Genomic DNA, 16,265 nt, shown 5'->3' on the forward strand with positions numbered 1-16,265 from the left:
TCGGCATCCATGGTTATTGAATCTGTAGAAGTTACAGTTCTGTGTGTAAATCTTAATAGTTAGGTTAATTTTAATAACTTCCACTCATACATATTTGGAGGTCCTTTGTAATTTATGAAAGGTAGGATGGACCTCCCCCTCCTTTTTCCCCTTTACAGGGTCTCAAAAATAATAAAAATAGGCTTTCAAAATAATAAGGTTAGAGAAACTCATTTTTAAAATCGGTCTGTTATTTACTGTAATTATAGGTTATATGTGAAATAGAAAGTGGGTAATACCTGCTTCTCAGGAACATTCTAAAAATATTCATATTGTGTATTATTTTCCTTATGTAATTTTGGTGTCTCCTAGTAATCCTACGTAATCCCGAAGTCCATGTCTCTAGCCACTTTGGACTCTTTTATTACGATATCAATGGCTTTTATCTTGACCCTCAACTTCTAAGACTTAGGTTTAACTGGGACATGCTGGCCCTGTCATACTTTTCATTCTGTTGGTAGCCATTTGTTCCCTTATAACTAGGAAGGTACTACATTAGTAAAATGCAGTGGCTTGTTTTCTCCTCCAGAAATCAAGGAATTGGCCATCCGTTTAGAGAACATACCACTATTTTGGGGAATGTTACAATTGGAAATTTTTTAAAAATACATTTAAGTCACAAAAGAGGATTTTTTCCCCTTTGGAAAATATAGCCTCAGGCCTGATTTTACTTTTTCAGAAATTCGTGCCTTAAATGTGGCAGTAAAAGATTGATTCCGTAGTTCTAGTATATTTTAATTAAGCCCAGATTTAGCATTTGTTCTATATTTTATCACCTTTTATTTAACTTTAGCTGGCACATAGCTGATAATACTCGTTTTGGAGTTTACATTTGGGTTAGCCTGGTGACTTGTTACCTTCCAGATCTAGTATTTTGAACTCTAACTTGGCAGTATTTTGAACTCTTAACTCATTCATATTAAATGGGGAAGCTATTATTTCTGCCTCCTGTGGAAATTTAATGTGGACAATATGTAGACTTTTTATGACTCTTACGTATAGTCTCATATGTTCTAGTATTTCTTAAAGCTAAAAATACCATGCCACTTGAATATATAAAGAGTTGTAGCATAGTACCACTGTGAAAAAGATGTTTTCCACGTAATCTCATAGCCAAATATTTTTCAGTGTAACAAGTCACACATGGTACTGTATGGGCATTAGGATCACTTTAGTTTTTCTTATATCTTGATTCGTCCCATATTTGCCTTGTTTTTAAATGTTTTTCTAACCTTTACTTTGTTACTTAAATACATGATACCATATTATTAGGGAAATGTTTGAAGTAACTACAAAAAAGAAAGTGATTAATATTGGAAGAAAACAGTTTTGACCTTTATCTTGGTAGAAGTGGTTTAAAGATACTAAACTCGAAACTTGTCGCTCAGTTTTGAGGTAATCTCAACCTCCCGGTTCTCTAAAACATAGTAGTTTGGTAATGATGCATGCTTGATAATGAAGACAAATTTTACACATTACTAAGGTTAAAATTCTGCAAATGAAATGATTAAAATCTTCAAGTTTGATGATCAAATTTCCTTTAAGAAATTTAATTATGACCTACCAAAATATGGAACCTAAAACACTTGTTAATCCTTTCAAGAATATATTTTACTTAGTAAATAAAGCACTGTGGAATATGCCTAGTAGATTCAATGTCTTTTTTTTGGCTTAAAGTGTGTTAACTTACTATATTTGATTTTTAAATAGACACCAAATCCTACTGCAAGCGAGTTTATTCCTAAAGGAGGATCAACCTCCAGGCTGAGTAACGTGTCCCAGTCAAATATGTCTGCCTTCTCTCAAGTTTTCTCTCACCCATCCATGGGAAGCCCTGCTACTGCTGGATTAGCACCAGGTAAGTTGAGTAACTATTTCCAGTGAGTTCCAGATACCAAATCTGTAAGCACCATTTACTATCAGAACTGAAATTGTATACTTGAATGATTCACACTTGAACAAATTATGAGCTTTATGTTCTAGTTTTTGGCACCATAGGCCAAATGTGTAGTTGAGAATTTTAAAGTAAAATTTAAATATGAATGAAATTACATATAAGAATTTTTATATGTAAAACTCACAAAAAAATTTAAAGGGGAAAATGGTTATTTAGGAAAAAAATCTATCTTTTTGTATTTCTCTATTTTTAAAACTTCGTGCTGTTTCACTAAAACTTATAAAGGCATCAGAAATAATGGGAATATTTATGTACATATGCCTCAGATCTACATATGCCTTTTGTATCTACATATGCCTTTTGTATTAACTCTCTAAAAAATAATTTATATCATTCTACATCTTTAGATGGTATTCCCTTTCAGATGTTTGATTATAAATGCTATAGTAGTAATTTTAAATTGGGTAAAGTATTATAAACAGTAGTAGGAAAAAAAATGTATTACATAAGGGATCATTGCAGTAGAGAAAACACTTTTTAGTCATCTTCTGCCAAGTGCACCAATAATGACAGAAGAATCTGAGCAAATGTGCTTGTACTCCAGAATTCCTGAAGGCCTAGTTCAGTGCGACCCTTTGAGAAATCTATGATTCTTTGCAGTCTTCGTTTTTATCTTACGAATTCATGCAGATTTTTGCATCTATTACTCCATAATGTTTATTTTAATATAAAAATATTTAAATTTTTAAAATTAACATCACTTATCCCCACTGCTGTATACCTTGATTTGGAAAGCAAGGTGATATGCACAATCATATTTAATTAGTAGTAAGTCCTGAGCAGATTGGTATCTTATGTTTGTCAAATGTTTGAGTTGCACACACAAATTATGCCTCTAGAACCTATACAGGAAAATCAGCACTTGGTCTTGGACATAAAAAAAAAAACAGAAACAAAATGAAATATATATACCCACTAAAAGCCAAAGGATGTATCTAGATCAGCTGGGAACTGGTACTGCCTCCAGGGCTTAATCCAATTAGCAAGTAAATCTTTGATTTAAATACTGATATATCTAATTCAAGGACCTCTTTGGGACGAAAAATGGGAGAAGATAAAGATAAAGGGGAGTAGAGCATCTGTTTTAGCATTAAAGTATCAGTGTACTCAGAGCTTAATAACCTTGTGTTGCTAAGGATTTTGTCAGCACATTTCCCCACCATTCTTTCTGTCTTAACTACCCTTCTCCCTTCCACTCCTCTCCCCCGACTTGTTCCCTTACCTTTTCTTCTACTTTGATTTTTTTTCAGGTTCAGTTAAATTTGTAAGCATTTTCCTTTCTTCCCTAGAAAGCAGTGTCAGAATTGAATTATCTCTGGTAGCCTAAACATTTTTTTGTAAGTAATGTACTACTATGATTTTTCTTTCATTGAGGTGTGTTTGCATTGTTTACATGAGCATAATCTACAAGTGAGCTACACATTTTAAAATTTCTTAGACAGGCATTGTCTAGACTTCTGAGCAGTGTTGTAATTCAACTTTACACGTCTCTTTCCAAAGCACCCGCAATAATGGGATCCATATAGCAATCAGAAAACTTTGGCCTTCGTAATTACATGCCAATTTATTTTGGTCTAACAATGCTTCCTTCTTCGTATCAGAAATAAACATTTTGTTAACTTATTTCATGAGACTAATTTAGGCATGCCATTCAGGAAAAAATTAGCCTTTTCAGTTGGAGGAGTTAAAAATATTAAAGGGAATTTTAAATTTAAAAACATTCAGTTTAAAAAAATCCATTAATGCTTATGGTATAGGTATCAGCTTATTTGGAGGTAGGTATATTCATTGGTCCCATTTGGACCTCCCAGTTGAAACTTAGGGTGAAATTAATTAATTTAAAAGTTAAATTAGCTGAAAAACTATTCTTCTACATAGTCCTAGCATTAAATGGTTATTCTAGCTCCTCTTAACGATGCAAGGAATCACTCCCTGGAACCGTTGGAAATAGGTCATTATATCATATGACATGTATTCTTGAATTCTAGTAACTATTATTTTAAAAGTGCTCTTCATTCACATGACAAGTCAGTTAAAATTTTTTTAACAATGATGAATGATTTTGCATTAATTATTTTTTCTGTTTGGTTATTGGCTTAACACTCTGGAGATGAGCAAAGAAAAAAACTTTTGAGTCTGCCTTTCGGAAAAACCGTTGTACTCTCAGTGTCTTCCATCATTTCTTACCTACAAATGTTATTTTGTTTAAGGAAGGGTTCTTGACATTTACATTGTAAGGTTATAGAATAAATACAGAGTTTATTTACCTACGTTAGTGGTGATTTAGTTTATTTTTAATGCTTGCTATTATAGGTGTAACTCATTAATTTCAGTTACAAGTTTTTAATTTTCTTTTAAAATTTCTATCCCCAAAACTATTGCCCTTGAAAGTATCAAATTACTATAAAATATGAAACCTTAAATACTTTGACACTTATGTAAACTAGGGTAACGTCATTTCATTATGTATGGGAAAGTACGTCTCTAAATTTATTTTTGACCAAATATATTTGTCAAAATTTTTAGGCCAATTTATTTTGGCCTAATATTTGAGCAAAGTTGAGTGGATATTAAGAGTGCGTTTCTTCAAATTATGAGGAACAAAGGCATAATGCCTGGCACAAAGGAGACCCTGAGTGAATCACATTGCTTTTTTAAAATTTGTTTTGATCACTTAAGAAAAAATAAATCATATTTTTGTGTATGTCTCAATGTAAGAAATAAAACTTTATACAAATATTTGAATTTAATCACAGCTGATTAGGTTTAAAAGACATTAAAATATGTGGCATCTATTTCTATAAAATTGCATACATACCCATTTTATTCTTTTTTAATTTAAGGAATCAAGGATTTAGAGATACAGTTTTGTTAGGCACATTGAACCTAGAACAGTAGCTGCATTTCTAAGTGTCTTTTGTGAAGGTAGTTGTTTTAATGATACTAAAGATATGGCACTTGGGCTTGTCTTTGAGAATCCCTACAATTATGCGTATTTTTATTTTAAAATATGCATTTTTCTCTGGCAACAGCTTTTATTATCTTCTCTCAGGTTCACAGCCTTCCAAAAGTTAAGAACCACTGTTTGTTTTGTTTTGTTTTTTGTTTTTGAGACGGAGTTTTGCTCTTGTTGCCCAGGCTGGAGTGCAGTGGCGCTCTCTCTGCTCGTTGCAACCTCCACCTCCCAGAGAACCACTGATTTAACACAACTTAAACAAGACTAATTTCCAGAGTGTTATGTAGTAAGAGTACTTTCAAGTAACACATAGCCTAAAGATACATTTTTCTACTAGCTTTTGCTTAGGCAGAGGGTTTTTTTGACTAGATCTCTGGAAACCAAATTATGAATGTGCTTAGTATATGAAATAATAGTTTATACTTTAATTTTTGTGTCATGAAAAGCCTTTTTTTTTTTTGAGACGGAGTCTCGCTCTGTCCCCAGGCTGGAGTCCAGTGGCGCCATCTCAGCTCACTGCAAGCTCCGCCTCCTGGGTTCACGCCATTCTCCTGCCTCAGCCTCCGGAGTAGCTGGGACTACAGGCGCCGCCACCTCGCCCGGCTAATTTTTTGTATTTTTAGTAGAGGTGGGGTTTCACCGTGTTAGCCAGGATGATCTCAATCTCCCGACCTCGTGATCCACCCGCCTTGGCCTCCCAAAGTGCTGGAGTTACAAGCGTGAACCACCGCGCCCGGCCGAAAAGTAATTTTATCATGAGAACTAATTGCTGAATGTCCTTTTTCATCAGAATTTTTTTCCCAAGTATTTTTAATAGTAGACATAGTTAACTAAGTCTTCGTGTACTTTAGATTTAATTACCTCAGTGTTAACAAATTTGCAGTGCCACAGTGTGTTTGAAAGTGACTTAAGTGCAGTGGGAACAGCACACATTTCTGGGTAGTGTTCTTGTGTATCATTTGGTGGTTTAGTGCACAGTTGTGTCTCAGAAATTGAGCATCTCTCCTTCTGCTTAATTATTATGTGTGGGCCCTTGGGAGGGGCAGAGGTGAGTTCTTGTATTTGCAAATGTCATCACTGATTTATAAATGAGAAAACGAGTCACGGTGACTTTCAGCATTTTTCAATATTCATTCCTTCAAGATGAAAATAGTGCAGGTTTATTTTTTAATCATTAGATACGTTTTATTGTAAATTATTATTACTTTAGAGAGAGGGTCTCACTCTGTCGTCCATCCTGGAATGCAGTGGCATGGCCTTAGCTCACTGCAGCCTCCAGCTCCAGCTCAAGCAATTCTCCCACCTCAAATTCCTGAGTAGCTGGGACTACAGACACATGCCAATTAAAAATACTCTCTTTAAAATTTTTTTGTAGAGACGAGTTCTCACTTTGTTTTCCAGGCTGGTCTCAAACTAACCTCAAGTGATCCTTTCTCTTCAGCCTTTCAAAGTGCTAGAATTATAGGGGTGAGCCACCCCACTCAGCCTTTTTTGCATGTTATTAAGGCAAACTCATATAATTGATATGGGGAGAATCATTTAATTATTATACCAAAATTAGCATTATTAAATAATTGTATTCATTTATTACCAAGTTTATTGTATGTTTTTGGGAAAATAAATCCGAAGAAAATTATGTTCTTAGATCCAGTTTTTAAAAAATACTGAACAGTCATTTCTTACATATTCCTGAGGTTATGGTGCCAAATTGGTGGGTAAAATTGGCTAATACCCTTTTTTTAAAAAAACATTTTTAGCTTGAGAAATATGTGAGGGAGAAAGGGAAGGGAAAGAAAAAGGGGAAATTAATGTTTGTCATTCTTGTTCAGAAATACCAAAACTTATGAATGTTGTAGACTAAAAGTAGTTATTTGCTTATAATGTTGAAGGGTTGGGATAAGCAGATCATTTTCAGTTTTAAAGTTCTGTGCTAAAAAATAAAATTCCGTGATTGATTAGCTCTATGGCATTTCATATCATAGATGAGGAAATGGAGGTTTTATATATTTAAATTACATAGTAGTTGGATTAGGCAATAATATGATATTGGTTATCAATCTAAGTGGAAACCTTTGGGATTTACATAGTCCAGCCTTGTGCCAGTCTAGAGGTGGCATTTCTGACAGATTGTCATCTAGTCTCTGCTTAGCCACTTAACAGTAATATAAGGAATTCATTAACTAACCAAGGCAGCCAACCAGTATACATTTTAACAATTTGAATATAAAACTCAGTCTTCTGCTAAACCAAAGTCTGTCTTGTCTATCTTCCAGCCACTTGTCCTAGTCCTCTCCTTTTTTGTTGAATGGGAAAACAAATTTTTCCTATATGATAGTGCTTTTAGTTATTTTATTTTTCAGACTGGTTCTGTGTGTGTCCATATAACTGATTTATTTGTAAGAGACAAGATGGCGTCAGGCACTGGAGAGAAGTGTTACTCAATTCAGCGAATTGTATAGGTCCAAAATTGTGAACTCTTGTAAGTCATAAGGAATGGAACACTAGTGTGGGTAAAATAAAATCCACAGATATGTCTACCTAGCTGTATTACTACTTTGATATCCAGCTAAAGAGTGTACCATTGGAAAAATAGGAAACTCTTTGGAAACTGTTCTTTTTTTGGGAAAACATGATGAATCTATGGTCTTGAAGATGGTGAATATCTAAGCTCAGATTTTAAATTTCATTATGTGTTTTAGGGCTCTACATTAAGTGTTTCAAGGCACAAAAACTCTATAAGCTATTGCTTTAGATTACTTTGTGTTTACTAAGTGATATAATTATTAAAAATAAAATTATAACCATATTTAGTTCTTAAATATCAGTTTTAATTAACATAACAACATAACATAACAGATTTTCCTTGTAATTGTTTCTCAGAAGTCTACTGTTAAATGGATTCTGTGGGATAGTCAAATAATTATAGCTCAAATTAATTTGATGTTTCTGTCTAAATTGAATTCTTTAAATTAGTTTTGTACTTAATATCAATAATGGTAGTTTGGCATTAAAGTATCCTTCTAATTGTTTTAAATATTAATTAGATTTCCTAAACATCTCACAAATTGCTTAAGAAGAAGGGACCATGCCATTTCTCATCTAGTACAAATTTAGGTATAAATGGTGCTTAATAAATGCTTAATAGAGAAGGCTTCATTTTTGTCTTGGAAAATACTTTCGTAATTGTTAGGTATCTCTTAAGTACAGTGAATTTTAATTAATAAACATCTTTGAAGAACTTCTAAAAACTGCAAATATTCAAGAATATGCAGGTGAATAGTCAAATGAGGAACAGAAATGTGCCTGTTGACAAAGTTTAACAGCATCAAAGCTAGAGTCACTGTGTGTTTTGAGATGCTGAAGCATTCTTATAACCAGTTAAAGTATTTGTATTTTTACATTGCATGTTTCCACTCTTTGTAACTACTTTGTTTTTCAGGTATATTCAGCAGATTCATTCAAATCTTTCCAAGTTCTTTAGTTTGGAGATTACTTTCTACATTAAAAAAACAAGTAAAGTAACTATTTTATGATTAAGATCAGGGATCTCAAGGTTTTTGTGAAGTGGACCTTTTAATTGCCCTGTAATGAGGAGCTTATCCTAGAAGGAAGCTCCCCTGTATATGCATGTGTAAGGACACAGATTGTGATGCCCCTGGGAAAGTTACTAACAGTAGAACTGTAGAATCATAACAGGGTTGGGAGTGCCTGCTGGCTATATTCCCTTCTCAGTTGGGAATTTCAGGAAACTGAGGCGAGACGTTTATGGCGCAGAGAGGGATGTGGCTGCTGCAGCTGGCTTGGAGACCTGTCAGGTAAGGCTTAAATAGCTACCAGTAGATAATATTCTACTGGTTGTGGAATCCCTGGTTAATGGGTCCTGATAGGTATAAGAGTTCCTACTGTGAGCTTCCTGTTTAAATCTCATTGAATTGGATGTTCCGTCCCATAATTAGGGGGTAGGGGCTGGATGGGAGTGGGTAGGGATTCCCTTTAACTATGAGTTACCGATCTGGTGATCTACAGTTGCAGCAAAGTCTCTTGCTGCTCTTGGACTGCTTTCAGTGTATTGTGACTCGATTGCCTTTAGAACATGGTACCGGTTCTACTGAAGCAACTATGTGATTTTCAGCGTACCGCTTGGTTTCTGTGTTTTAGAGTCTTCAGTTCTATAAGAAGGTAATAGATGATTTTAAGTCTTTCTGATCTAAAATTCTGTTTTTTCGAGACGTGGAAATCTGTAGAAACATAGAGGACAGTAAACAGAGACAGAAATGAAGACAGTGGTGAGAAGTAGTAAAAAGGGAAGGATAACACTTGTACTAGACTTAAGAAAGATTTTAGAAGGCATATGGACTTCTTGACATTCTGTGTATGTAGAAAATCTTCCCATGGCTCCCTTTGTTTCATAGGTGGAGATGAGGAGAGTTTTGTTGTTCAGCAATATAAGATTAGATTCTGGGGTGAATCAGAGTGTTGTATTGGTTCTGGATGAACTGAGAAGCAGAAAGAACAGGTATAAATAAATGCCCAAGAATATTTCTGATCTGATTCACAGCTGAATGTGGAGAGTTAGATGTCTACCTTCCTTCCACCTCCTTCTTTAGTCAAGTAGGTTGAGAGCACCAGGGATCGTTTTTTCTTTAACCTTTTAGCTCAGTGATACTCAGAGCAATGTGCCTATTCGGAGGAGAAGACAGTGTTTGTGTGAATAAATTTACTGTTCTGTGTGTTACATTTCTAGTTAGGAGTGGTCCTCTAATTCTATAGGAATGAATCAGATGGTTGTAGCCCCTTCTGTTTCTTAAATTATCCTTTGATTCTTCTCAGCTTGACCGTGAAATTCGTCTTTTTCTTATTCTTAACTGCCTTTCAGATGTAGTTACTCTAGAGTAGGGCATGTAGGTAGGGTCTTAGTAAAAGGAGAGGTTGGCTAGGATGCTCTTCACATAGCTTATAAGGGACACAGGTCAAGAGCTTCTCAGGCTTCTCAAGATGTGGCCTTTTTCAAGTCCGCAAAGCACATAGGCATGTAAATCCTACTCATAAATGCCTGCGGATTGCATATTTATTATGGTAATAATGTTTATTTCTAAATTTTTCAGTCGCGAATCTCTTACATATTGATATGTCTGAAATAAGATGTTTTCTTACGATTTCATAAGTACTTTCATATATTTTACATGTGGTTGTCTAGATTTTAGTGTGGTATTCCTGTACATAGTAACTAATAACTAATAGTCATTTGGTGGGGGTACCTTTGAGAAAACAGTAAAATTAACATCAGTAAACAATAAATTAACATTAAGATTAAATATATTAACATCCTATTGATGTTAATTGATATTGATGTGAAAGGTATCAGAGTATTCACCAGCTGCTCTCTAAGCCATAGTTAATATAGGTTATAATCTTACTGCTCACTGTGCGCGAGGTGGTGTAAGTTAAACTGCCGAAACAAGTAGGTCCAAAATGTAATGACATGGCTTAATATGACAAAAATGTGTTTCTTGATTTTGTAACACTCCCAAGGCAGATGTTCAAGTGGCTAGGATGCTCTTCACATAGCTTATAAGGGACACAGGTCAAGAACTTCTCAGCATCTCTCAAGTGAGCTAGAAAGGAAGGGGGAAGAGCATGAAAGAGCAGGAATGGGAAGATGGGATGACCCAAGCCTGAAAGTTTTTCCTATGATGACTTTTGACTAAAATCTGGACTTAAATTTTATTTTAAGCAGCTTGGCTACATTTCCCAGCCTCCTTTACAAGCAAAAGTTTCAACAGTTGATCCTGGTTATTTCATGAATATACATTTGGGATATTTTCTCATTTGCGTCTTTTGTAATGACTTTAAAAATATCACCAAAGCAGCTGCAATAACTGATTTATCTAGCGTCAGGGAAAATGAATCTTTCCAGCATACTTGAATTTTTTGGATATCAGAAGCTTACAGTTTTAATTGTTAGAACTTTATATTTTCACAAATTTTTCCATAGTACTCTCTGGCTTAAAACAAAACATAATCTTATTTTTTGATGACTCTTGTTCAACTATATGTGCCTCAGTGATTGTATTGAACCATAATACATTGATACCCTTTACATATCCAAGTTTATAGAGCAGTTTATTTCAAGTTATGTAATTACTTAGATTTGTTATTCTTGCCACTGGTCTTCTGCTCCAATGAATTAGATTATAACTTTTTGAAGGTAAGGTCTTTCTCTTGCTTCTGAATCTCTTAAAGTGCCTGAAAGTAGTGCCTTGAATGGCCATAATCTGGCAAGCTTACTTTATTTTTTTGTTTTTATTGGCTTTTTTATTGGTAACTCTGTTGTGCTGTTTATGACAGTGATTCTCAAATTTCGGTTTACCAGAATCACCTAGAGGCTTGCTAACCCCAGTATTTGCATGGTCCCATCCCCATAGTTTCTGGTTTAGTAGCTCCAGGTGAACCAGGGAAGATTTGCTTTTCTTATGTGTTCCCAGGTGTTGCTGATGCTGCTACTTGTCCTGGGACTTCATTTTGAGAATGACTGCTCGATTTAGAACTTTTATAATTCTTATCTCCTCTTTCCTCTTAAACTCCCTTTCTCCTCTTCCTCCTAATCTGCTGAGAGCTAAGAACACAAATACATCTAGTACCTCTTTTTTTTTTTTTTTTTTTTAAATGAGAAAAAGGCTTTGAGTCAAAGACTTGAATTGTTACCTGTGAATAAGGTACATGAGCTTTTTATTATCTTTTGGCTGAGGCTAGTATCACTTCATTTCTGGTTAATGTCTGTGTTCTGAATAACTAAGGTTATCGCTGAATTCATGAATATAGGGGTTGCCGATGCTTAGTCATGAATAAATCTGGGAAACAGGGATTCCTTCCACCTTGGTAATGTTAGTGAGACAAAATATAAATTAGTTACTATAACTTTTAGTTTTTCAAGATACTTACAAAATGAGTAGCATAAGTACCGTGGCTGTTTAAAATTTAAAACCTTCAAGCAGAGTCCCGTGGATGGGGTGGGGAGAGGAACAACCCTATGGTTCTGGAACTAGTAATCAGATATCTTTTATTTACATGTTACACTTTAATATGTATGTTTTAAAATTGTTACAAAAAATCAACTAAATTGTTCACATGAGAACATGTCCTGGCAACAAAAGAAAGAGAAAATAAGAGAAAACAACTACATTGTTGTTCATGTTAGATAAATAAGAGGCACTTATTGATTCAACCACAGTTTTCTTGAGATCAACTTTAATTTTTGTTTGTGCTTTGGTAGTAACTTTTTTTCATTGGAAAGAAATCCAAAATTAAAATTACATTGTTAACTAAATCTTACTTTTTTTGTGTGAAATTTTGTAATTAATTTTCATAAGACACTCTTGTCTTAGAGTAAGTTTCTTGTTTGTAAAGAAAACAATACAACTTATCACTATGAATGAAGGACACCATTTACTCAAACATTCACTACCACTCGAGAAGAAAAAATGGTTCTTTTGAACCAAAAAAGTTATATTTAGTAGCTAACACCTTTCTTCCCAGTTTTGGTGCTTCGTTTAAATAAGTGTTATTATTTAAAATATTGCTACCATTGTAGAGTCTAGGGAGATCCTATCATTTTAGATCATTTGGCCAGTTTGGGGACAAGCAGGTAGGTTACTGTTGTGTTTCTTCAAACATTGTAGAGACCAAAGTAACTAAGCTACTCTTATAGGCTAGTGGGTAAGGTTCCTCCTAGTTCCTATATAGTTAAAACCCTGATGCTAGTTTTTAAAAATGTGTTTAATTATTAATGTTTTTGGGATTTAGGCACTGCACTTTACATGGTCAATATTCTAATGATATTTGTTGAATTAATTAACGGGAGTTCATCTAGAAATGACACCTCTGATACAGGCAACACTGAAGTTACGTCAAAGGGAAGATTAGTATGCATAGACAAGGAAAACAGAGTAATTGTGCAGGCTGTGATCTCCATCAAAAATTGAAGACTGTGTGCTTGATAAAGCTCAGGTTGAATTAATCATATGAATTATATAAATTGACATGTGCCTGAGTTTGGTCAATAAGATTAAATAGATTTTATGAGGACGCTTTAGGGTACTTAATTATTTTATTAATGTTTACAGTATTTCTAATACCAGATAGTCTAAGTATCTATCACAGATAGATATTTAGCCAAAATGAAGTATGATTATATAAATTAGTTGATGAAATTCTGTAGTTATTAAAGGGAAAATCAGAGATGGAAATTAAGTTGCAATTATTTTGGCTAGGTCCACATGGCCTCTATTAAAGGTGATTTACATATAAAAATAAGTCTAGGCAACACAGCATGACTTGGTCTTTCAAAACAAATAAACAAAACAAACAAAAAACAACCAAGGCTGGGCGTGGTGGCTCATGCCTGTAATCCCAGCACTTTGGGAGGCCGAGGTGGGCGGATCACAAGGTCAGGAAATCGAGACCATCCTGGCTAACATGGTGAAACCCCGTCTCTACTAAAAAAATACAAAAAATTGAGCCAGGCGAATGCCGTGAACCTGGGAGGCGGCGTTTGCAGAGAGCCGATATTGTGCCACTGCATTCCAGCCTGGGCGACAGAGCGAGACTCTGTCTCAAAAAAAAAAAAAACAAAAAAAACAACCATAGGCAGGTATGATGGCACACACCTGTAGTCCCAGCTACTTGGGAGCTTGAGGCAGGAGAATTGCTTGAGCTCAGGAGTTCAAGGCTGGAATGAGCTATGATCACATGACTGATCTCCAGCCTGGGCAGTACAGTGAGACCCTGTCTCTAAAAATGAAAATAAATAAATAAATAAAACTTTTTAGAGCGCGTTGAAATTTGTCATTTTATTGCATAATATAAAGAGAAGATTTTGTACTTTTAATCAGTTTATGGTGTTATAATTGAAATGTCACTGTACGGTAATAAGATAAACGTTTTGCACTTTTCCTTTATATTTACCCAAAAGTGAAAGCCAGTTCTTGTTTACTTCTCAAAAAAATGAAAAAGAATACTTTATTTGTAATATATTTGTAGTCTCATTCACAGAATTCCTAGTCCCCCTCACCCCCACCTTTTGGAAGCCGTAAAAATGAGGATGAGGGGTTAGAAATTTCCAGAAAGTTACTGTTGTTAAGATAGACATTGAAAGATAGCAAAATAAGAGTAGAATTAGGTATTATAAAGAGCATAGTCTTTGAATCCAAGGTTCGGTTTACCACGAATCTAGATGTTGCATACTTCAGGAAATTCTTCTATCACATCTTAAAAAACTGTTGTTTTAATGGTAGCTATTGATTGGACCCACTTTAAGTGGGATATATTATATTTGCATATAGAAGATGAAGTTCTAATAGCTTCAACATAAAAAAAATTCTATGAAATAAATGTATGCTCACTTTGGCAGCACATATACTAAAATTAGTTTCGAGGATGAGCAACCCTTATCCAAAAACATATTTTTTTAAAGACTCCTTTTTATTATGTTAGGCTAAAATTGTGTTTCTTTTTTTTTTTTTTTTTCTTTTTTTTTTGAGACTGAGTCTTGCTGTGTTGCCCAGGCTGGAGTGCAGTGGCGTGATCTCAGCTCACTGCAAAGCTCCGCCTCCCGGGTTCACGCCATTCTTCTTCCTCAGCTTCCCAAGTAGCTGCGACTATAGGCACCTGCCACTACTCCCAGCTAATTTTTTTGTATTTTTAGTAGAGACGGTGTTTCACCGTGGTCTTGATCTCCTGACCTCGGGATCCGCCCGCCTCTGCCTCCCAAAGTGCTGGGATTACAGGCGTGAGCCACCACGTCTGGCTTATTAGGCTAACATTGTAACCTGTTGACAGAAAATAACATAACTATGATCTATGGGGAAATCTGGCCTCTATGAAAATAATGATTTGTGAGTGTACATATTCCTCATCAATTTTATAGAACAGGTTTTTAGGTTAGATTCACTGTAAGACTTATCTGAATTTACAGATTAGAATACTGTTATCTTTTTTTTCTTGAGTAGCTTAATAGATATCCAGCATGCATATTGTTAAACTAGAATATGAAAAATTTAAATCAGTAATTCTCAAAGGTAAATGTATTGGTGTAGTTAGGAATTCATGGGTATTAACTTTGGATGGTTGCTTTTAGTAATTCTTTAAAAGTGGAAAAAATTATGTTAAAAACCTCATATAGAGGAGAAGGGATTTTTGTGATTTGCTCAAGTGCATTTCTTCCTAATATTTTGGAAATTATGCACTTTTTTTTTTTTGAGGTGGAGTCTCACTCTGTTGCCCAGGCTGAAGTGCAGTGGCACGATCTCAGCTCACTGCAACCTCGGCTTCCTGGGCTCAAGTGATTCTCCTGCCTCAGCCTCCTGAGTAGCTGGGATTACAGGTGTGCGCCACCTTTCCTGGCTAATGTTTGTATTTTTAGTAGAGAAGGGGTTTCACCATGTTGGCCAGGCTGGTCTCAGACTCCTGACCTCAAGTGATCTGCCTGCCTTGGCCTCCCAAAGTGTTGGGATTACAGGCATGAGCCATAACGACCGGCCTGGAAATTATGACATTCTTATTAGAATTGTGACTTACTTTGTTTGGAGGAAGAGTATATTATGTAGCTGTGTGCATTTTTTATGTTGCAAATTAATTTTGTGCTTGAACGTTTATTCCTTGAGGAAGCTTTAGAGCTACCTCAGGATGTCATCAAATCAGTGTAGAAGTTAAATAGGCTTTTATAGTTTTACTGGCAAATATCAGGTTTATAGTCTTTGTAAAATCTAATCTCCCTGATGTTTTCCCTTTGTATTTCTATAAAAAGAATATAGCTGCATTTGTTTCAACAGAAATTCTGTTTTATTGCATTAACATTGGTTTCATGTTAATCTTTTAAAAATTAACCAAAGATGTGTATCAGCGTTTCCCAAGGTGCTTTTAAAATATGCGTTGTTGACCAGGACCCCTAAACCTACCAATTCAGTTTCTTATCCAGATCCTCCATTTTTCTTTTCTTTCAGTTCTATAAATGTCTTTTTTGGAAAGCCTTTAAAGGTGTTGTGATGTCAATCCTGTTTAAGAACCAGTGCCTTAAGAGAGTTGAGGCAGTTAAGAAGCACTAGTATGGTCTGGTACAGTGAGGGAGAACAGGCTCACCCTTCCTCATACTTTCAGTTCCACATGGGTTTTGTTGTTATATTAGGAGGCAGGGTCTTGCTCTCTTTTCCAGGTTGGAGTGCAGTAAAGTGATCATAACTCACTGCAGCCTTGAATTCCTGGGATCAGGCAGTCCTCCCACCTTTGGCCCCCCAAAGTTCTGAGATTACTGGCTTC

The 16,265-nt window shown here is 35.1% G+C and overlaps 1 protein-coding gene across 11 annotated transcripts in view; it reads left to right on the forward strand.

Moving 5' to 3' along the window:
• PAN3 (poly(A) specific ribonuclease subunit PAN3) overlaps positions 1 to 16,265 on the forward strand; it is a 158,932-nt gene that overhangs the window by 80,926 nt on the left and 61,741 nt on the right. For 9 of the 11 annotated variants that reach the window (XM_074021786.1, XM_005585540.5, XM_045377071.3 and 6 more), the window contains one exon: positions 1,750 to 1,897. The exons of 1 other annotated variant lie outside the window; for it this stretch is intronic. Coding sequence is in view for 6 of the 10 variants with exons in the window: in XM_005585540.5 (XP_005585597.4) it covers positions 1,750 to 1,897 (148 nt within the window). In the remaining 4 variants the exon portion in view is untranslated. Of the gene's footprint in view, positions 1 to 1,749; positions 1,898 to 8,648; positions 8,768 to 16,265 lie in introns of those variants that run through there. One more of the 11 variants, XM_074021790.1, reaches the window with a different exon arrangement.

Source organism: Macaca fascicularis, chromosome 17 (assembly GCF_037993035.2).
Source record: "Macaca fascicularis isolate 582-1 chromosome 17, T2T-MFA8v1.1".
Taxonomy (NCBI): Eukaryota; Metazoa; Chordata; class Mammalia; order Primates; family Cercopithecidae; genus Macaca; species Macaca fascicularis.